This window comes from Pseudopodoces humilis, chromosome 11 (assembly GCF_049639895.1).
Source record: "Pseudopodoces humilis isolate 2021_Gansu_Grassland_sample_001 chromosome 11, ASM4963989v1, whole genome shotgun sequence".
Taxonomy (NCBI): domain Eukaryota; kingdom Metazoa; phylum Chordata; class Aves; order Passeriformes; family Paridae; genus Pseudopodoces; species Pseudopodoces humilis.
The window spans coordinates 15,758,735-15,782,506 of record NC_142210.1 but is presented as its reverse complement, the minus strand read 5'-3'; the positions used below and the strand labels follow the sequence as shown (position 1 = coordinate 15,782,506).

General features: G+C 38.9%; 1 protein-coding gene across 1 annotated transcript in view; it reads right to left on the bottom strand.

Annotated features, from left to right (window-relative positions):
• PSMD1 (proteasome 26S subunit, non-ATPase 1) overlaps positions 1 to 23,772 on the bottom strand; it is a 65,232-nt gene that overhangs the window by 40,755 nt on the left and 705 nt on the right. Inside the window, exons 2-16 of the mRNA XM_005525001.3 lie at positions 22,189 to 22,232; positions 21,031 to 21,104; positions 20,615 to 20,784; positions 19,571 to 19,776; positions 18,203 to 18,346; positions 17,238 to 17,464; positions 15,773 to 15,836; positions 13,915 to 14,043; positions 12,794 to 12,882; positions 12,095 to 12,173; positions 11,402 to 11,575; positions 10,311 to 10,422; positions 9,511 to 9,707; positions 9,039 to 9,134; positions 8,466 to 8,530 (exon numbers count right to left, since the gene is read on the bottom strand). Coding sequence (XP_005525058.1) covers positions 8,466 to 8,530; positions 9,039 to 9,134; positions 9,511 to 9,707; positions 10,311 to 10,422; positions 11,402 to 11,575; positions 12,095 to 12,173; positions 12,794 to 12,882; positions 13,915 to 14,043; positions 15,773 to 15,836; positions 17,238 to 17,464; positions 18,203 to 18,346; positions 19,571 to 19,776; positions 20,615 to 20,784; positions 21,031 to 21,104; positions 22,189 to 22,232 — 1,870 coding nt within the window. The remainder of the gene's footprint in view (positions 1 to 8,465; positions 8,531 to 9,038; positions 9,135 to 9,510; positions 9,708 to 10,310; positions 10,423 to 11,401; positions 11,576 to 12,094; positions 12,174 to 12,793; positions 12,883 to 13,914; positions 14,044 to 15,772; positions 15,837 to 17,237; positions 17,465 to 18,202; positions 18,347 to 19,570; positions 19,777 to 20,614; positions 20,785 to 21,030; positions 21,105 to 22,188; positions 22,233 to 23,772) is intronic.

Here is a 23,772-nt window from a genome sequence, read left to right as displayed (position 1 = left end):
GTTATTTGGGAAATCAGAAACTTCCAACAGTTCCAGACTCTTTGGGAAAGGAAATCTGATTTCCCCAAAGTACTGGAGTTCTTACAGCAAGCAGCCAGCTCACCATTTTTTTAATAGTTTCCATTTACAGTAAAATTTTCAGCTCAGGCTTTGTTTTCATTTTTAATGTTTTCAGCATTCTTTGGTTACACTAAAATTATGTACAGCAAAAGGTTTAGGATTTTTTCATCTGCAGAACAGAAAGTACTAAAGATAACATGTCCGTCCAACATTTATTTATATATATTTAATTTAAAACATATGAAAGCTCAAAACAGAGCTTACTGTAACAACTGCCAGAGTTTTTTTATTAAAAATACATCTGTGGTACTTGCAGTAAGTTGTCTCCTTCCTCCCCTTCTTGGTGATAATCATTATCCACTTAAATCAGAGTAAATTCTAACTGTTCTTCCTCCTCTTCACTTAATCAAAATTTAAGAGGATTTTGTAGTTAAAAGCCATAATGGATGTACTATGACAGCTGCAAAAGACACCTACACTTAAAAATATTTGAGAATCAAATACTCTTAATAAGGTCTAGATTACTTTGAAGCTCAAACAGGGAGGGAATAGACATAAAAAAAACCCAAACTCCTTAAAACTTCCAGATATGTCGCTGAAAACATCACAGAGCAGTGTCTTATTTAACTCAGAGCTCTGGAACCAGGTGAAGGTGCAATGACACCCATACACAGAGTGATCACAGCAAAAAATCTTAAAAGCATAATTCACAATGCAGGAACCAACCTTCATGAGCAGTAACACCAAAAGGCAAACACCATTCCTGAGGGGTTATTGCCCAGCAGTGAGAAAACAAGAAGCAGTCATCTTTGAAAACTCTCTTGATACTTAAATAAATCCATATTAATTAAACAAAATATTATTCATATAGCAGGCAGCAATTACCTACTTTCAGCAACAACTTGTATTTTCCCTTTTCAGCAGAAACATCACAGCTGGCTCACAGCATCTAGAAAAACTGAGAGGTAACTCAGTTCTCTTCTGTCTGACCCTGTTCTTGAATAGCTGTCAAGTCTGCAATCTGTCTTACACGAGGGGTAATTTGCCCTAAATGTTCCACAGAGAAAGATTCCAAGGCCTATTTGTAATCAGTGCTTAGACCTCCACCAACAGCAGATAATCCTTGAAAAAGTCTCACCCAACAGAGATGAATTTCCCCAAGCCAGTATACAGGTTTCTCAGTTTTAGTAACTGTAAGCAGAAGCTCAGTATGTTCCAGTTACTGAGTTCAGTCAGCAACAACAAACCTCAATCTAAAGGACCAGTGACTAATCAAAAATCCAGTCTTTCTACAGGGAAAAGAAAATTTCTCCATGGACAGAAACACATCAGCCAAGAAAGCATGCACATTCCATGCTTCCACTTTCCAAGTGGAAAACATTCCACTTAATGTGCTAAGTGCAAGAAGACACTGCTCGGAGCTTTTCCACTTACAAAGCGAACAAGCTGAGAATTCAGGTAACAGCCTTGGAGAGCAGGACAGAGCAAGAAAAAAAGATGAAGATGCAGAACTATGAAATAAGAAAACATAATAGACAGTGGAGTTCTTGTTTTAGCAACTGTATCTACAAGAAGAGATCTGAACAAAGACATCACCCTCATTAGTAAGACATGATGAGGGAGTCACTGCAAGCTCCCGTACGAAAGCACCAGTTTTTGTATGGTAACTATGGACAACACTGGTTGTATCAACAAGCAAACAGGAGGCTCAGGAGTACATCCATGAGTATTGTCTTTAGGTAAAACAAATTTATAAAATACATTTTTATATGCTGTCTGCAAAGTAAGAGTATTTTCATAACATTATAATATTTTACAGATTTTTTTTCATAAAGATAGTAGTATAAATAATAACTGATAAAGCTTTGCAGTCATTTGGCTGTAGAACACAAGATACTTTTACAGAAGGAAGGGGTCATGCACTTCCCACTTAACAAACACAAACAAAAAAAGGGATTCCTTTCTCTGAAGCAAGATGCTGCCAGTTCTTTCCAAATCTGACCCACATCGAATCAGCCACCTGGCCATCTCTATAGTCTCTATACAATAATAACTTAAGAGTTATTACTGTATAAAGACTATAAAATAAAAAAAAATAAAGTCCATATAATAAAGTAATAACTTAGAGTTACCTAGTTCGACTTTTCTCATTATCACAAAGCATATTTAATTTATTTTTAAACTACTGGAAAGCAAGATAAAAGCCAAAGCTGATCTGCAATATCCAAGCATTACAGGAAGAGCATTTTAGAAAAACAATGGACAAGTATGGTGGTTGTTTTGTTGTTTAATTATTTAAGATACATTAGGAGATATTTAGTCAACATTCTGTCTGCCTATATCTAATTAAAAATTACGGCACAGACATGGACATAAGGACTCAGCAGTCTTGCAGAAAGGAATTTGAAGCCTAATAGAATAAGTGTCTTGAAATGCAAATAAAGGGATTACCTTACAAAAAACTAAATAAAACAACAACAAAATACACATGAAACAGACAAAACCAGAATAATCAACCAAAAAAAAATCCCAATCTTTAATCCACTCTAAGAAACACAGAAGCAAGAAATTCAGCTCATCCCAGCTATAGTGATGTGAAGTAAAATACATTTTGTGAAGCCAGTCCTAAACCACCTATAAGCAGCAGGCCTTTAGCTATCAGGAAACTTACAGGCAGCTAGAAAAATTTATTATTCAGTTATTTTGTATCCTACAATATAAAACTTGTCCTGACTATATCACACTAGGCCATACTAGTGTCAATTTTCAAATGCAAATACATTTAAAATCAAGTGTTAAAGAGAAGAAGGCACCGAGAAGAGAGGCTGATGCTACAAACTGGTGCTGTATCACCTGCACACAAGAGGCACATAGGATTTTTTTATAGTGCTTCACAGAAAGTGTTGCATACATCATTTTTCATACTGTGGAAACATCCACATCACTGCAAGCTGGTAAAAGAAAACAAAAATGTAACTCCCCTAAATCTTTTTCTAGGCTGCTGTATGTAAAATCAGACTTAAAAAGTAAAGCAGTGTAAGCACAGTAAACCTGGTAATGGCACACTGAAAAACCTGGGACATTGGAGCCCAAAGAGGCTGAACATTTGCTCGAGCTCTTCTGGCTTTTTGCCTTGCAAGCTGGAGGCAGGAGCCCCAGAGTTCTGGCCAGTTCTAAGCACTAACTTAGTATCACCATGAAGCATTAGACTTTTTCCCTTCATATTGATAAAGACGCCTATGTACAATTCCTCAGAAGCTCTCCTTTATTTCACTTCCCCTTTGGCTCTCTAGGCAGCCATTAACATGGCAAAAACAATAGTCAGGAGAGAAGTAACTTCCATAATTTTGCCCTGGCATAACAACATGGTGTTTACTACCAGTGTCCATTCCCATGAGAAACAATGTTTTCTCCAGTGGAAAAGGATGACTTTTGCCCTGCAGAGGAGAGGAAGCCCTTTCATTTTACAATGGGCAGCTAGGTACAAGAATAGAAAAGATGGCTTGCTAAAAGTGTCCATTTTTAATAATTCATGTCAACCTTATTTGTCACACCACAGCTATGATTCCTTCCGCACAGATATTCAGGTCCTTTCCAACCTCTGAAAAACAACATCACGCTCTTAAAAATTAAGAGCTTTTTTACTCTCTAAAGGATCCTCATTACAAATTTTCTATACAGGTAATACTCATTTTCAAATTCATTAAACCCTGTACAACTTCAGTGAAAGTCTAATGCACCTTCTGATTATAGTGAGATTTCTGATGCTATTTCTTTGAAAGGGACCTTCATTCTCCTCTCCCAGGAAGACTGATTATGACAAAACAAAATGTGTTGAACTGTAAACAAAACCCTTTTAATCTTTCCTATGCAAGAATTAACAAGCAGATATGTTTCACTGAATTCCTCTTCACAATTAAAACATTCAAAAAGTCACTGGTGCAGATCACATTAGTGTGACTGCCAGCCTCATACTCAATTACCCAGATCATCTGATATCTGCCTTCTAGATAAAGGTAGGTTGGAGGATATAAAGAAAACAAACTGTCCAAGTCTTCCTGGAATAAAATCCAAGTATCTGATCATTTTGCCTTACAACAAATATATAGCCTTAAAACACCAAAGGCTATGTAAACACAGAGAATACAAAAGGAGGAAACATTATTATTTCACTTGCATCATCCTAAAATGAAAAACTGAACAGAAGCCATGCAGAGTTCTTCATGTTTGGACAGCCTACACTTATCAGCTGAGACTACATCTTCCTTTTGGGACTCTCTAGAGGCTGCATTGTTCCCTCTCCTGCCCTCAGCCTTTTCCCAACAGTACTGCATGAAGACAAAAGCAGCATCCTACAACTCAAGTCCCACTTCCCCGTGACTCTCATTCCCCTGGATTTAACAACTGCTATGAGAGCATTAAACGTTTTTAGTTCATGCTTGCAAGCACTGCTCCATCCCACACTGAAGCTTTCTCTCAATCAGATTTGTTCTATCCATAAAACATCTACCTCCTCATTTTATGTATAAAGTGTTTAGATACTCTGCAGCACTGCTCGAACGATGTAAAAATAAGACTGACTACATAATCCAATCACATGTACTCTGCAATACCAACAAAGATCAATTCATGATCTAAAGCAGTAAAAATTATGATAAAAATAAGTATTTCCATTTTTAAAAAGCAAAACACCTTAAATTTATCATGTTTTCCATCACATCATAATAACCTTTAAAAAAAGCTGTCCAGAAATCACAGACACTTTAAATGCTGTTTTCCAACAGTCATAAATATTTCATAAACCACTTCAGCAGAAAGAACCACCATTATATAAACATCAACAATAAGGTAAGTTTGCTATCTGTGCTCACTAGCAAAAGTATCAGGACTGGGAAAACAGACATCTTACAGTAGCCAAGTCAATACATCATCTCTCTTCCTCCTATTTCACAATACAGCTTCTTGTTCAGCCCTGCATCCACACTGCAAGCTCCAAACATCCAAAGCTTTATTAGTGCCTCTGTATCACTTCACAATAACATTTTACTTAGAAGTGCCTCCTGCAAGAGGTGACAATTTTAAAAAGAGAGGAGATGTAAAGTCTCAGGTTTTTGTGCCACATAGTTTTGATTGGTTTCTTAGATGGGAAAAGGAAAAAAAGAGGAGGCAGTTTTGAAACAATTCTCTTGCACCACAGCATTTTCTGATAATTTAATATAGTAGCATGAAAATGATCTGCTCCAAAATACGTAACTAGTGCATAATTTTTGTATGGCACTAGGCAAAGAGAGGAAAAAAGCCAAACCAATTCCTATAGCCAGCAAGCTCTGCTTTCCACCTCCAGTCTGAACCTATGGACTGTTTCTAAACAGTCAGCAAAAACAGAATTAACATCAGCAATGCTGCTGGTCAAGGTTCAATTCTACAAACAGGGTCCCCTGGAAAGCTTTGAGGAGCCCAAGAACAGGACAAGGAAGTTTTGTGCTATATGAATAGGAATATATGAATATTCTGCACTCAAGCAGCATCATTGATACTGCTCTGCTCACTTGGATGACTTGCCTGCGGACATTCCCACAGCCAGGGAATCATGCATCCAACATCCCGGAATGAAACTGTTACAGCAGTACTAGCCCCTGCTCCCCCAATCCCTCAAGGAATTGTATCTGGGTGATTTATTATCTTTCATAGCACACAGGAAAAATTAGTCTTGTAATTCTTAAGTAAAACTTAAGGACTTAGACTAGAATATTCTATCTAAACCTTGATTCATGAATTCCGAATAATGAAAAAGCCATATACGTTCTTTTGTAGATCTTTTCAGTAATTCAAAAGTCCAATGAAAAAAATAAAATCATTACCATGCTTTAAAAAAATATAAAAGAGGTGATTTTCAAGTTCAAACAAAACCTTGTTGCTCTAAAAATTAAATGTCATGTTTTATTATATCATGTTCTATCACATTTTACTTTGACACTGTGCTGTTTCCATTACCAACAATAAAAGTCAAGATGGGCTTTTCAGTGAGTGTATGCAGGGTTGTATGTATCTGATAGCAAGGAAGACTCACAGAGGAAAACAAGGACAGCAAAGCCTTACAGAATGTTCTGCTATGCAGATGTGTTAACCTAAAATTAGCAGTTCTGTGATGTTTACAACATTTTCAGTTCAAATCCAAGAGGAAGAACATTTATCCACAGGAGAAAACAAACTGGATATTTATGACAAAGCGAGTTTGTGGGTTGTAGTTCTGTCAAGTTCAAACAATGGTGCTTTTAAGGAAATTATCATCCTCTGACTGTGTAACCTCTACCCTTATATGGATTTTACTATTCCTATAAGCAGGAACAGAAAAAGCACCAGTCTGAGACTGCTGAAGTGTACAATCCAGCAGACTAACTCACACCTCCACAATACTCAACTGTACATGAATGCTATGAATTTTGCAAGAAAAATGTAGACTGCATTAAACAAATGTATTCTCTTATTTCAATCCTGACTTCACAGTTCCCTTTTTGGAACCACATACAAAGAATTAAATGAGAACTCTTAATTAATTTCTGGGATTTAGCCCACTGTGTCCCAGACCTGCTCACCTCCCATCACAAAACACTTCATTCAGAAGCTCTGTATGCCCAGCAGCTGACAAATCACTGACTCTTGCCAGTATTCAATGCTGTGTTAGTGACCTTTAAAAGTAAATCCAGTTAGACTTCAACAAACAACAGTCCTAAGAAAGAAATGTTATTTTAGCCATGAAATCTGACAAACTCACAACTCCCTAGGTCTTTATGTCTCTGTACACTGGCATTGTTGAGCTGGGCCAGAGCACACAACTAGTTATCAAATGAAAAGTGTTGGCAACTACCACAGCCTAACACAAACCTTTTGCCTCCAGGAGCCAGTGATAAAACGTTTTAGTCTTTGACTACCACATAAGGTGGACACTTGAATTTACAAGGAAATGCTCCTCCTTATTGCACAAATAGGTTCTGGACTGCAAGTCTCCAGAAAGGGAAGGGAAGAGGCAGGATAACATCTGAACCACTGTACAGCAGGTGAAAGAATCAAAGATGATGTCACTCATTTCCTCATTGCTGGATATGAAGAGAACAGGCCCTGAACTATGTTCTTCCAGCAAGATGCCAGCATATAAGAAATGGTTTAGCTCAGAGCCTTGAAAGTTTCTCATTTTGGTAGGAGCTATCCATCTCCAATTGTGTTCTGCATTTGTTGAAAGGAAAAATTACACTGAAATCTGAGCTCAAAAGGGCTTTGTCACAACCTGTTTTGAAAAAAGATGCCTGACACTATGGAAGGCGTGCATGGAATTTTTGTTCTGTACACAGATACAGAAGTCAGCTAAACAGACCCCTTGGCTTCAGGAGAGGCAGAGATCTCTAAGGAGAGGAACAAGCTGTGTTGCTTGGAAGTAACACAGCAGAAGCACTTGAGAGACACCTGCTGCCCACCGAGAGAACCGGTCCTCTTCACAAACTACATTCAATTATCCTTCAGAGAGATCAGAACGGCACAGAGTCACTTCCATGTGGGGAAAAGCTGACTGCTCATATCAGTAACCCAAGTTTTAACCCCATCTTTAAGAACCTCTCATCCTGCTTTTAAGGACAGCTACCAACCCAAAAGAAGATGTGAAGAACAATTTTTAAATTACAATTATGGACCCAAATATATACCAGCTCCTCTCAGCCACACCCAAAGGCTGCAGTCTGGCTCAGTACTCAGATTATTGTATTAACAGCACAGGTGTAGTCCTTGGGGAGCCTTCTAATTTCCCAACCACCCCCTAGCCAAGGAACTGTAGGGCACTTCAAAATACCATTTCAGCAAAAGGTTTCACTTTAGACAACCAAAAGAAACATTGTGACGATGAGTGATGGGCTCATGTTACAATGTACGCCCAGGAACTTTTCATGGTTTTACAGTGGATACTTAAGAAACAAACTCTATTTCAAGGTCCTCCTTCACTTTTTCTTTTTAATCAAAGTAAAAAATTTTAGATAGCTATTAGGCAGATACATTTGTCTGAGTACTAATGCCCTTAAGAGGCTTGGCACAAGCACAGTATATTTAATTTTTAATTAACTCTCAATCCTGCAAACATTAATTTTTCATTCTGTTCGTCAACTTCATCTAGTTCTGTCCAGACAATTAAGCCACAAGTCCAGAAACCTACTGAAAGACTCAATTAAACATCTGTTGAACGTGAAGGAAGGCTTCTAATTCTAAACCAATCTCTCAGTTTTTTAACTTTTCAAAATCCATTGCATTCAAAGTCAATTAGCAGTCGAGCCACCTTGTGAAAGCAGTAGCATACTCATTTTCTGAAAAAGTAACAGACATGAAATTGAATGCTGCAGGAGTGACAGAGGAAGACACTTTACCTGAACAGAATGAAACCAAGTGACTCCACAGCTGCCCGCCTCACGTCATCATTCACATCACTCACCTACAAAAGGAAAAACAGGACATTCAGAATACAGGTAAAAAACTTGAGGACTCTGCAACATTTCAGGCCAGATGTCAGTTAATCAAGAAGACAGGATTACAGAGAAAGTTAAAATCATGTTCAGCCGTAGCCCGAACAGCCTCACCTGTGTTTGCACACCAACTGTAAGATGATCAAAGAACAAACAGACCTCATCCTTTACAGCTTAATTTATTTTTTCTCCATCCCATCATTACACAGACTATTTACTGCAAACCTGTTAGCTGGGCAGTTTAGGTTCATTCTGTCATTTTTAACAGGGTCCTTTTCTGTGATACGAGGTTGAAGGTCTGAAGGTCTACTTACCCTTATGTCAGAAGGCCCTCTTAGTACGTAAAGTTTTCATCCTTTCACAATCTCTGATTTGGACCAGAATATTAACACTGCAGACACAAAGCCTGACAAAGTGATGTGCTTGCTTCCTGACCACAAATTTCCTCCTATGTGCTCCTAAGGCCACAGTACTTACAGCCACATGCAGTAGGCGCCTGATAGCCTTGTTGTTCCCTGAGCCACAGTATGCCATAGCCACAGTGTACATGCCAGAACGACGGAGAATTGGATCCTGGAAGAGAAAGCATCAATATTTCACATCCATCTAAATGGTGACTCAGTAATTCTAACTTTAAATCTGTTCCACTCTTGTGTTTTGAATATTCAAAGAGGTCACAGGTCAGCCTTGTTGCTTAACTGTTTATCTGGGACAAGTAACAGGACAATCACCAAAGCAGGGCTGTCATTACCGAGTTCAAGGGGTCAGAAAGCCTGCTATGCTGCAGGCTGCCAAAGAGCATAGTGCAGAGTCATCATTAAGCTTTTTACTTGCTATCTGCAATGATCACTACCAGAGCCTTAAGATGACTCACCTACAGTTTCACAAACGGACAGGAAGGTCAGCCATGTAACACAAGAGTCAGGGATGAAGGCACAGCTCAATTTACCTTATCTCTGCAGAGACTCTCAATGAGAGCATCTGCCTCCTCCATCCTCCCATACATGACCAGAGCAATTCCAACCGCGAGGCCTCGCAGGATCTTTTCGTGCTGGGTTTCCTGTGCATAGCCAACCATGTCCTCAATAGCCTGGGCATTTTTAGATCCCAGCATAACCAACCCCAGTGCCAGGCCAGCTGCCTCACCTAAAAAGCACAGAAAAGCAAGAAAGTCAACTCTATTCCCAAAAGTAATAAATGCTGTATCTAGAGAATGACACCAGATGTAGGCCAATAGATCACTTCTGGACATCACCATGCCAAATAACTCCATTATTCATGGCAAAATGTGTTTGTAACCACAATTTAGTACTTTTCTCTACCAAGTTCAATTATTGCTTCCTTGGGCCAAGAGCTGCTGAGATCACTTTCCTATGAGCCCCACCAATGTAGCAGTAACTCCCACAAGCTTCTCCAAGCCTATCTCTCAGCTCAAAAAAGCACATGGCTCTAAAGATCAGCCACACTAAAGAAAAAGCATATGACAAAGAATTGAACAGAGCAAAAGAAGGGGCTGTTTAAAGATCTAGCATGTCTTATCTTCCACAGTGCCAGTCATGACAGGATCTCTGAACATTACTGACACATAACTAAAGGACCGTAATGATCAGGAAAAGGTCAATAAATAAAACGCAGCTAGAAACAATCTTTGCTGCTAACAGAAAACCTGGGAAAAAAAACAGAACAAAAAAACCCCAGGTGCCTGATAAGGCCTCAGATGGTTATTTGCTTTGAAAGCAGAACATTTACCTGTCACTGCATCATCCTGGTATAGATTTGTTTTCAGCAGATCGTACACATCTTGACGTGCTGTCCCCATGGCAGCCAGCCCCAAGCCCAGGCTGCCACCATGTCGCACAATCTAGAGAAGCATATGCAAGTTCAGTCATAAAACATGGAACAGTATGGCTTCAGCTGAAGTCAACATCTTTCCATCAATATAAACCTGCAACCTTTTAGCCCCAAACCAACCCAAAATGATGTCTTGACCTTCTAGAAATACCACTTTCACAGCCTCAGGCAGCAGGTCCAACAAGAGAGACAGAAAGTAGAAGAGAAAGAATTCAAAAGTCCATAAACAATGAGCAGCAGAAGCTTCACACATAGCACAAAACACTTTCTAGTAACTTGAAGATCTTTTTCCCCACTGAGTGATTTATGTAAAACCATAAATCTGTGCCATGTGTAAAAACTGCTGGCTAGTAATACTTTTTAAAAAAAAGGTAAATCAGGACCCACATAAAAACAGCCTATAATAGTCTTCTATTCTAATAAAGGATACAGCTGCAGTTAAGACAAGTGGGACCTGTTTATGGGAATTTTTTTAAAAAGTAATCAGATTCCACAAGGAGAAAAGGGAACATGCTGGTTCAATATACATGTACACTGTACATGCTGTACAATGATCTATTCCCACCTTAAAAAGATATTTTTCTTAGAGGTCTACAAACACTAAGTGCAGAAGTAAATTCTTATTGTGCAAGATGCATTAAAACTACCGGTCAGCTCAGCAGAAACATTTTGTGGCTTATTTCCTTGACAACTAAGCTGTAAACAATAACAGTGCCTGAATGCTGCAGATCCACTAGCAAAACAAAGCAGATATAACAAGTAGTAAATATGATGAAGCTACAGTCACTCTCAAGTATGTGAGAATTTCCAAAAAATCTTACCTAAATCTTAATTAACAGGTTGTTAATCTTTAACCAAACTTTAAGACCTAGAGGAGGTCTAATTACCACCCTGCTCTTAATTACCTCTACCCCTGACTACTAAACCACCCAGCATCCTCCTGCATATTCCCAACAAAACAAATGCTCTCTGCTGAGCCCAGTACACACATCATTACTGGCATTCTTCAACTGGTTCAGCAAGTAGTCAATGATGTCCCCGCCATGGTTGGCATGGATGAGACCCAAGGCATAGAGGCCTCCTCCCTCCTGGTAGGCTGACCCTGGAGAGGTGTCCTTGGGCAGGTAGGTTGCCATTAGCTGTAATGCTTCTTTCTCATGACCCTGGATGTCCAGTGTCCAGCAGGAAGGGAGGACAGTGGGAAGCAGAATGTAAAAAAACAACAAATTAATATTTTGACATGTGTTATAGCCATTACTTTCTCCACTAAAATCAATGTTTCAGTGAAACACATCACCGTTCAAACTTACTGAAAGTTACTACAGTAAAGAACTTTGTTATGTCCCAAAATCACTTAAGAACCACCTGCAATTTTAATACCTAGAAACCATGAAATCTGCTCAACTCACAAAGGAAGAGTTAGAAAAAATACTCTCTCCTTGAGTAATGTTAGTCATGTTATCCTAGCATCTTTTTGATTCTCAGAAAAACACACCATAAATTATATTGGCTGTCAGACAAAATAATATAAACATAGGTTTTTAGTGCAAAGACAGAAAATATGTTATAGTTGTGGCAGGTACACTGGAAGGCAGGCACCAATCAGAATCTCCATTTCCACATTTTCAGTATCCACAAGTCAAGCATTTATACTGAGCAGAGGGAAATTAATGCAACGTTACCTTGTGTATAACACCCAAGCTGGCAGTAGCAGTAAACTTAGCCCAATTAGTGGCCCTGGCCAGCCACTCCAAATTGTCTCTAGAAGAGGAAAAGAGAAAGGTTATACAAATTTTTCATACAGCCTTTTCCTAATCCTGCAAGCAGGGTTTAAGAGCACTGAAGACTGCTTTCAAACTAAAAAGCAGCTCCAGAAGGGAAGGTAGCTAACCACATTTCCACTTTACACTTCTCTCCCCTTCAACAGTCCTGATTTTTGCCTGGTTGTAGTCAAGCTTCTAGACACGGGTGATCTCAGTGAAAGATTGAGAACTGCTCAATATGCAGCCCACCAGTTCTCTGGGAGAAACTTTAGCAGAGTTTCTGCAGTTTTCCTTAAGTCCCTCATAAGGTCTGCCCTAGCATTTCCTTTACAAGAGTCATTCAGTACTGTCAGTCTCTATGATGTAAAAAGATACATCATCTCAGAAACTCTCGAACTGGTAAACAAAGAGAAGAGAAATTCCAGATCTTCATCCTACAAGCTGCTCATATAGTTAGCAGTCAAACAAAGCCAGTTTGTGAGGATAGAGAAAAGGAAACAATTCTCTAAACACTATTGGAGTTCTGCAGTTACCCCTCTGGAAGTATCAATTTAAGGAGGGCAACAATGTTGTTCAAACACCTCTAAAGGACATTGGAACTTCCTTCCATAGATTTACCTAAGGAACTGGTCACTGGTTGTCCCACAATGCATAAAGGAGTTTGCTATAACAGTTGCTGTATGACACACGGAATTCCTCACTGCATCCTGAAAGAACAAGAACAATCAGCAGCATCACTCAGCAAAAGATCTGCCCAAGGTCGTTTAACAAGCTTGCCAGTACACTAGAAAAATGGACTGTAATGATCCTCAATCTAAGCAGCAATTTCCTTGTAATCAGCTAATAGATTGCTAATACACTCTAGCATATCCTCAAACCATCTTTCCAATGCAAAATGATCCCTTCTGTAAGTTTCTTTCAGAGATGTGATTGCTCCAATTGCCACTTAACTGGAGAACCAACCCCTCCACTTCCCAGAACTGAGCACGGCACAGCAAGTGCTGCTGATGTTTCCAGGCCATTCCCAGAACTCCACTGCAGAATCACTCCTGAACACTTCATCAGCAGATGGAAAAGATTTTCCAATACATCTGAAGTGTCATCTGAAACAGAGGAACCCACTAACAAGCAACCCTTACCACTTTTATGATGATGTGCATCTTATTTCACAAATAATAAACTTTAAGAGTTTAAGACTTTAAGACTCTTAAGCATTTAAGAGTCTAGTTTACCTGTAAATTTTCATTTTCCCACCCTTGAATAACACCTTCCAAAAAAAACCCAAAAAGTAATAGTTACTCCATTCACTAACCCTGTCTACATTACAGTATCTGATTGGTTTTGTCTCCAATATGGAAATATTAGTCTTTTACTACATACCAGGACTCCCTTGCCAAGCTGAATGTGTGGGCTTACCTAACATCTCAACCAAGATACCAACATACTGTAATCTATAATCCTGGCTGACTCCTCCCTTCCCAACCAGCAGCATTTGCAATGGATCTGACATGGAGGGTAAATTTTCCCCATCTTACTGAACAGATGAAAAACAAACACACCCAAAAAAAAAAAAAAGATGAGAAAAAGATGAGTTGCTATAACCAATCAGAAAAAAATACTAATTAAAATATCAACATGCTAATATCAGCCTATCATTAAAAACAATAGCAGCACGGTCAAAACCAACACAGGATGAATCAGATAAATGCAAGACAACCGTGTTTAACAAACTCTCTTACCTTTGTGTTTTTGAGGATCATAAGGTCTGTATTGTTGTTTCGTATTAAAAACTGCAGATGTAACTCAATGGCCATTTCCCCACTTAAAATTTTAATCATTTTTGAGATCTGGTCCTTAGGCTCTGGGTTCTTCACATACAAGCAAAAAGGAAAACAGAATTCCATGAGAACCCAACCTTGACTCTGTTAAAATATAATTCATGAGAAGCCACTCTGGTATGTTCCCAACACCACATTCCAAACCCTTTCAGGTTTTAGGACTAAAAAGACTTTGTTTCTGTCCTTGGTGCACAAGGCCATACCTCCCAGAAATCAAATTTTTTGTGCACAGCAGTGCAGATGGGAGAAGAGACTCTTCAAAAAGAAATGTATTCTTTCATTGAAAGCAAAACCATATGGGTGACATGTGACATTCTGCAACCTGCTGTTTGGCCTTTCAGAGACAGTAAGTCCCCTGCCAGAGGTAAACACTTTTATAAATGAAACCCATGTTTCCATGGAAGCTTTCATAGACAGGGCCACAAAATTACAATACTTTGCATGACCCTGTGCTGAGCTGCAGCATCATTCTTATGAACTACAAGCTTTATGTAGAACAACAGCTAGTAAAATAGGAAACTAATACATTCATCTTCAAGAGCTCTTTGAGAAAAGTCTCCTTCTTCCTCATGATGGAACAGTTGAAAATAGATCTGCAGAAACTGAAGTTTCTTCTGAGCAGGGTAAAAAGTACAGTGCAGCTCTTTGTCCTGACATTGTTAGCTGGTCACAGATCAGTCAAGCATGAGTAGTTCAGTCCTTAAACTAATTCCCTCAATTATTTCTTTGTAGTCAGCATTCTGAATTGTGGAAGATTAAGCTAAAGAACATTTCTGACCACACAGACTGTTTTTGTGTACTTGGCACACTTAGCAAAGCAAATGCAGCAGAAACTGATTCAAGACACCTTTCCTCTACAAAAGCACGGGGGGCAAAGGTTTTTTTTTTTTGCTAGGGCAAGAAACTCAACACTTTTTGTTTTCCTTGTGAAATACAATTTGAAGAAAACACTTCTGTTTCCCTTAATTAATTTCTAAGTGATCTGCAAGGATCTTTCAAAGATTCCAAGTTTTGTTTGGAAACATTTACCATGAGGAAAAAGAAGAAAAACAAAAAACAATTTGTCTTGGGTTTTACCTTCCTCTCTGGTAGCACTTCTTGTCTTCAGCATTGGAAGTGTCAAAACTGCATTAACTATTCTACATGCTGAAATGCAACTGTATGTGCATGTTAGAAGTGAACTCACTTTCTCAATGCTTGGGAAAATAAACTAAACAAAAAGATTCCAACCAACTGGCCCAGCAACACAGCACCATGTAGGCCCGAGGTAACTTTATGCCTTCATGGAAAATAAACTATGTTACATCAGCATCCCCTCTTGCCATTCCTGCAGAACAGCATCAGTTCTATCCAACCTGAACTATAGTTGGATTTTTGAAAAAGAAAAAAATGCATCAAGCTGATTTGCTCCCTAAGGTTCTCAGAAGCAGTTAACTTCCAGGCCCTTTCTTTCGGGAAGAGTTAATTGTTTCGGTATAAAAAGCAAACACATGAGCCAAATCCTTCTGCCTCCTTTTTCAGAACTCAGTAATTCCTACTCAATTCTGACCATTTCCCACTCTCACACAGCTTTCAGTATCTGAACTGCTGGACATTAAGTCAGATATTTGGCCCTCAAAGATCATCTGTCACCTTGTCTCCAAGCAAGACAGAAAAGGAATTCCATTCTTTATTAGCCAAACCAATTTAGAAATCCTAGACATCCAAAGAGAACATGTAAGAAAAACTAAGTAACGTCTGCTTCAGAAATAGCACTCACAATTTCTGCAGACCTCCCTGCTGCACAAGTGCTTCCTGGTTTCTCTTCTGCTTCCATAGCATCACTGAAATAAAATTAAAATGAAAAATGCATCACTTGCAACAAGTCAAGAACTGTAATTATGGCTGAACATTGTCCTGAAGGAGTAGCCTGGGATTTGGAGATGATGACTGGAAAAGAGGACTTTGATAGAACAAGGGTTAACTATCTGGATCTTACTGCTGACTAGAAAACTCCCCCTCTCCACTCAATTTTCAGGGAACTTGAAGACAAAGGCCTGGAAAACTCTACTCTCTTATTCCATCTACAGACACAACAAAAATAAAGATGCTTGTAGGGAATGAACAGATACAGGTGAGAAAACAAGATCAACAAACAAGGCATCAACGATAATGATATCCTCCCCTAGAAGCCTTGTGCTTGTCAGTATTAGCATGGATCCTAGAGTGTTGACATGGAAATGAAACATATTAAGCTGCTGTGAGCACCTTGTTCTAGTGCTTTACAGGCTGGCAAAAATTATTCTGTTTCCTTTTATTTCATTGGAAATGAAGAGAGAAAGAGGAAAATACTTGCCATGCCTGTGTCACTGATTGAGAAGTATTTATACTCAGCTCCACAGCTGGATAAACCCTTATATTCAACCAGCCTGAATCCAGGTGGGATTCTCCACTACACACTATCTACATTCACACTACACACATTCTACACTAAAAGAGTGCAGGGAGCGGGTTGTGCACAGACATGAGAGCTCTGGTGAAAGTACCAGTAAGCATTCTATGGTGATTACAGAGCAGATGGAGAACAAACTTCTTCCATGCTGCTCCTGAGCTGGGCAGCAACCTTAGCATAGATTGGCCAATTCTCCTGCAAGTCATTAAAAGAAGAAATAAAGATGATGGAATGGTTAACGCCAACTTAGATTTTTCTTAGCAGCAGCTTCTTGCAGTTACGATCTGTGATACTGATCACTGAACATGTTTTTAAAAACTCAAAGTAGATTTGAAGTAGCTCTTCTGAACTGCAAGTACAAAAGGGTCTGTTGACACCATAGTATCATCTGAGCTCACTCTTTCCACAAGCTGTCATGTGAAACCAAACTTGCACATAGCTGTGAATGAGCTTTTTCCCTGAACTCCCCCCTCCCTTAGCTCTGCAAGTTGCTGTCAAGACCACATAGAATCAGCATTCCCAAGCAACTCATGCCATGGACTAATGAATTACTGTTCATCAGCTGAGCCCCGGTATAACTGCTCTGTGCTTATCACAACTGCAAAGAAAAATCCCTTTAAAAACTAGTAGAATACACAATTTTGTTTTGAGTAAAGAGCATGTCCTGACCGTTACTTAAATAAAGGGGAGTAACTTCATAGCTTGTAAAAAGCATCCATACATGGAATATGAGGTGCCCTTAGAGCAGGACTGGAGCCAAAGACCTCATCACCTCTCAAGTCAATCTCCCCACCTGTCCTTCTCTGATCCAGGGACAGTGCCGGTGTTGGTGGACCCAGGCACAGAGGCAATGGGAGTTCCAACTGTGCGGAGATTCTGGATGACAGAAGACAGGAACTGCTGGCTCGCACTTTCATACAGGTCAAAGCAAATTTGGTAGGCCATGAGAAGGTTATCATCCTTCACCAATTTTTCCAAGATGTCACTCACAGCCTGTGGGTCATCCAGGAATATCAGGCACTGAGCAGGAGAAAGGGAAGAACGGGGAAAAAAAAAAAAAAAGGAGAAGACATTAGATACTTCAGAATAAGAAAGGCCACACTCCAATGCCCTCATCTGCTGCTTCCACAGAACACCCCCTTCAAAAAAAGAAAACTTTCCTCTCTTTCATTGAAGACAACAGAAAACTCAGAACAGTTTTAATAGAAAAACAAGACTTGTCCTACTAGACACAGAAATTTCAAAAGCATATTGAAGAAGCACCAGTCGTTCTGTAGCGATGTCTCAGCTGAAATGAAACAGGCATAACACTGAGTCACGTGTACGTGACATACCAAGACTGGCAAAGATCTGAGAACATCTGAGTAACTTCACAACTGGTTCCCTAAACACTTTCAGACAATGGCTTACCAAAAAAAAAAAAAGCACTGGAAATGTTCTTGTGAGGAATAAACAAAATTCCAAGCTGTGAACCTACCATCTGATACTCCCTACATAGGCTTAAAATATTCTGTCACAGTTGTCTGTGTCCTCAAACTGCCTTTGAACGGATTTCTTTCTCTATAAATTGACCAAATATGCAATCTTTACATCTCTTTTTCAAGTTGGTCTCACTCTGATATATGTTGGAAGCACGCAACCAGGAAAAGATATTTCATTTAACTGAACAAAAGACAGAGAACAGGTAGATGTCACGCCAAATATACCTAAAGAAGAGTAACTTTTTATTATCTTCAAACATGACTTTGAAAAGTTTACCTGGCACACATTGATGAAGTCTGGTTTCTCCAGATTCATATAGATTTTAACTAGAACTCTCAAGACTTTATTACGAAACTGTTTATTCTGCATCAAAGACATACAGAGCTTCAAGCTGTAGGCCAGCATCCCAGGAACATCATTCTGAAATAAAATTCAGCGATATCAAATGTGGGTTTAGACTGACAAACAGGATTTAGGGTAGCTTTATTTTCCTCTCTTTTTCTATTTTAAAAAGCAGACCAAACATGCATACAAATCTTCAGTTTCCTTTCCTATTTTCAGAAAAGCTTATATACAAGCGTATTGCAGTTCAAAGAAAGAACACTACCAAAATCATGCAGGACCAGTATTTACTTCGGAAGTTAAAGCATGCAAAATATTAACTTAAAGGTATAATACCTATCTACCCTTCACCCTTCTTGTTCAAACAATCAGTTTTGAATGCAGTGAAACTCACTGCACTAACATAAAATGTCAGCAAAACAAACCATGCCCCAAGAAAAGACCAAGCCTGAGAAACTGATGTGGTTAGTATACCTCAGAAAGGTAATTCAGAATGAGGGATTTATAATTAGCAAGTTATTAAATGCATAGGACAACAAAGAGGAAAAAAAAAAAAGCAAGATGGATGCTTTATGATTATCACTCATACACAGAAATGGGAGACATCCAAACATATGTAAAAGCTGTAAACTAAAAGCAGTAAAATTTTAAGAATTCAAGCTATGTGTCTGGCATATGACTGTGATACTGCAGCATAACAAGACTGCACACAACTGCTGAGCTGCCGCAAATGACTACAGGCCTGCCTCTTACTGCCACTAACACTAACATGACTTACCTTAAACCATCAGTGAAAGATTTTAAAGCTAAAGTGCACCACCTTGGAGTCAGGGCAGGCCACAGTCACTGAAAATTAGAGCAGCTCACCCACCTACTGGAGCTTTTTCTTTTGCTTGTCATTAATAAATCATCCAACCCTAAGGATCCCTTCCCACAGTGAATTACAGCAGATGAAAGGCACAACTAAATAAAAGAGCTGTTCTTACATTGTGCCAGTATTGATCTCTGCCAGTAGCTGACAGGGAATACCTTAAGAAGAGGGCACATAGCCAAGCTTCCTGGAAATGTTTTCCCATAAACTTGTAGCTCAAAGATTTCCTAAAGGTAGGGGGGATCTTCCTATACTTGATAGTCCTGAGTGGCTCTCCTTTCCATGAATACACTGAACACCCCTGAGTTTTATCTTTTGTTCTTTTCATATAAAACAGGGCAAGTTCCACAGCAACATGGATCTTGCACTTGACTTCTGGATCCATACCTGGAAAAGCCTAGCTACAGGCACGTCCTGTCTCTTGCACATACCGACTCAAGGATGGTTTTCTCAAAGATGTCCAGCCTGCGTGTCTCCAGAGCGATGCCAATGGCCTGCTTGTACTTGTGGTCATCCAAGCACCGCTGGAACATTTTATTCACTATCCCTTCTAGCCTCTCATCCACGGGTTTCTTCTCCCCTTCTGGCAGCTCTGCATTCTCCACACACTGCTTGGTATAGTGGTCAATACATTTTGCTGAAGAGATAATGAACAAATATGGGGGGAAAAAATCAAATTCTCAGATTTTTGCAGTTTTGTACATATGAAGACACCAGCATGTGTGTGAACATGTTCTACCACCAAGTATGGTATGAGAAATTACACATTTGTGTAGTCTTATACAGATAATAGTGGAAAACACTATTATCTCCTAACAAACTCTGACTTTAGTGCTGAAATCAGGTAGGTATTTTAAAAATAAATCAAGGATACGATCTTTGTTGAAGCATCATGTTAAATAAATGAGGAAACAGCAGTAGGAGACTTCCTAGCTCCACTGCAAACACCAGCTGGGGAGACTGAAAGCCAGCCCAACTCCATCATATCCTGTACAAAACAAGTGATTCCAGCAGATGAGATTTTTTTAAAAGGCATTCAAATTACACCTGCAGTCAACTGCTGACTTGCCATCTTGTTGTGGGTGGATAAACACAACTGTCCCTATAAATTAGGTGTGCAGCTACTCTTACCAGTCAATTATTTCCAAAGTCATGCTGAAATTGATAATAACATCAGCATACAAATGAGGCAAAGGACAATAAACAACCAAAGCAATTTTCTTATTAGGAATTCACTATACAATAAGGATTAAAAATAGGAAAAAACCTCCAAAACTCCGAAGTCAGTTTCATTACAGAATCACAAAATATAAGGAAGTACAAATAAACTAGGTAAAATCAGCTGCAGCATTGGTTTAAATTAACACAAAGAGAGCAAGAAGAATACAGAGAAAAAAGCTAAACCAAGTAAAATTTTGAAGTTACAACAGCTTTGACAACACAAGAGCTTTTCCTTTGCAGCAACAGTTCTTTACCAATGATGGTCTCCACATATTCCGAGTTGTCGTTGACATTGAAGAGGTCACCAGCTCCCAGGGCATAGTTCAGGGATTCCTCAAAGGCTCCCAGGTGGTAAAAAACTTTAGAAGCAACCAGAGCAGCAAATTGGCGGCTCCGAAAACCTTCGTCTTCATAGAGAACTTCACTGCAGAGGAGGGAGAGAAGAGCATCAGCTCTGTGTGCTCACATCTCTTTAAGGCCACATGACTCAAGTACAAGCTTGACTGAACTTGCATCTTTGGGACCACAGCTCCAACCCCACATCCACACACATTAAAGCTTTCTAGGAAATATGGAGCTACATGCTGTATTAGCCATTGTCAAGAAACCAGAACTACATCCACTTCATATCTCATGTTCTTTTAAAGCAGTATTAAGTGTCTTCTCTTACATTTTGTCCACTGACTCAGAGATTTCTGCCCAGAAGTCATTGACAACAGCATTCAACTTGTGAAGAGCAAACTCCTACCAAAAAAAAAAAAAAGTTTTATTATATTAAAAATGCATTTACCACCTTTCCCCAGTAAAAATTAAGTACATTCTAGGATGAATACCATAAACACTAACCCATTCCAACAAATTCTATTTTAAAATATCTTTGCAAGCATTCACTAATATTTGCAAGACTTTTGCAAATAAAGAGTTGTTCATTTCACAGGTAAGACAATTCTAGCATTCATTTCCATGGCCTGTCTCTGATGAAAGACTGGCTGACGTGTCTGATAGGTTAAATTGTGACCACCTTTGTGTAGCACATGGAATCAAGCTGTGGACTACAGCAGCCAGCTCTTTTTATCCATATGGACAGAGTACTTCAGATGATAAACCACAATCAGCCCACTTGTAATCCACTCACAGCAAAATCAGGGATCATTCGGATCCATCACTACCTATGTTTGTATCCAAGAAAAACAGTTAAGAAATTGCAAATATTATAAAGTGCATCTTCCATCAACACACTACCACTCTGAGTGTTGGTGTTCTGTGGATTCATACTCTCTGTACACTGGAAAGTTCTGTTGCTGTTGTTTTCTTCTTCTCATACTACTACTGTATGATTTTTTTTCCAAGTGAAAACTGTAACTGTGATTTTGTTCTATTATTCTAAAACCTTAAACTATTAATTAAATTATTCTAAAAACCTGAGCTGTTCTTCAGCTTTGAATTTTCCATACTCAAAATGCAGTCGCTGGAACAATTTTAAGTAACAAAGCCCCACTAACACTAGAGAGATGGGAGCTTTCATGAACAGAGATTTTTGCATTTGAAATTCCTGTTTGATCCATGCTCAAAACGACATTTGCAATATTTTATTATAATATAATAAATATATAAAATAATGTGTATAATATATAATAATTATAATATTATAAATTATAATAATTAATAATACTTATTTAAACCTTTTATTTTAGCTTTCAGGCTAGATACAATTTGGTGCCCACCTGTTTGCTGTTCAACCATAAATTACTGAGATCTGTTCCTTTTTGATTTTAAGCTCTCCACATAATGCATTTGCTGTTATTTGCTCTCAGATATTAGAGCTTACCTTGAGCTGGGGCTCTTCTTCATCTAAAAGAGAGATAATTCCAGCTGCAAAACAAAATTATTGTTACTTTCAGTTTCTCTGTATCAAAAGTAACCTTGTCATTTAGTTCAAAACCAACAGAACAGGACAGAAGGCTGTCTCTGGAATGCTGATTTTAAACCTTCAGTATAAAACTTCAAATTTCAGATTCAAGTTTGTACTAAATATAATGTAAAATAGTTCATAATTTAAAACTGAAAAGGTACATTATTTATAAAATATGATCCTTATTAGGGGAAAATAAAGAATTTTTCCATGCCAAGGAAACTGGCCTCATGGATAAGAGGAGATGTACCTCACAGCTTTATGCTTCTGACTGCTGATCCTGTCCCAGAACATTTGTACAGTTACAGAAATACTGTTTAACTGACATGACTGAGAGGTTCACAGGAGTTTAATCTGAAGACCAGGGATAGGTGGTTTCATTGCAGACTGCAAAGATGCAGCGGAAAGGTTTGGAATATGATCTGATCAAAGTCCCACACAATTCACTGCTTTACATTTTTAATCTGTTGTACAGCTTGACAACTTCTTTAAATCTGAAAAAACACATGAAACTGGAAAGGCCAGCAAGCCTTTGGAGGGCTGAACTGGGCTTCCAAAAGATCTTCATAAATCTAAAAGGAGCATGTGCAGGGCCAAAACAAAATGTACAAATATAGAATCTGAACAGTACAGAGGGTTAAGATAAAATATGATCAATATCATTTGGCTGCAGTGGGAGGCAGAGAACCCAAACCTCACACAGAAGTGTAAGGGAGAGCAGTTCTTGGCAGATGTATGAGACACCTTCCCTTCCCTTGGCACCTACTGGCCAGAGCCCAGTGCTGGGCACCACATTTGAGTCATGAGCAAACCAGGGTGTTTGGAGCTGGCCAGTAATAATAACAGGGAGCTCTGGTAGTCAGCTCCTGAAGGGTGGCTGGAGGCTTGTAACTGGTTGGTCTACAGACACCTGGGAAGGGTGCAGAGTTCAGGGCAGCTTCCAGGAGGAAGGGAATAATCTGATCTTTATGTCAGATAGTAATAGGAACAGTAACACCAAACTTTAGTGAAGCCTCAAAGAATGAGCTTTGATGGTCCTAAAAGTTTTCTCACAAGAACACATCTATTCCTTTGCCTAATGAAGTTGAAGAACCCCCTTTATAAGGTATTGTTTTTAAAACCAGCTTAGACACACAGCCATCAGTAGCAGGAACTGAAGGAACATCCATGTGGCTCTTAGGCAAAGAAGGCAGATTCAGCAGCTGTCCCACTTCCAGCTCTATCCAGCTGTTTCCTGTATCTCTGCACCAAACGTTTACTTTGAGTTTTTTTGTTTGTTTGTTCTAAAGAAGTTCCTGCATTTACCTGATCGATCAGGAGAATGCAATGTCACTCCTACACATCACCTACATACCTCCTCCCACATACCATTTTTGCATTTTTTAAATGCCTCTAAAATTAATTGCTACATTTTCTCAATTAAGATAAAGACTCAAACAAAGCAAAGGGTTCAGGAAGAGAAAGCTACCTGGACATTGTCACTCACTGCAGTGCTTCTCT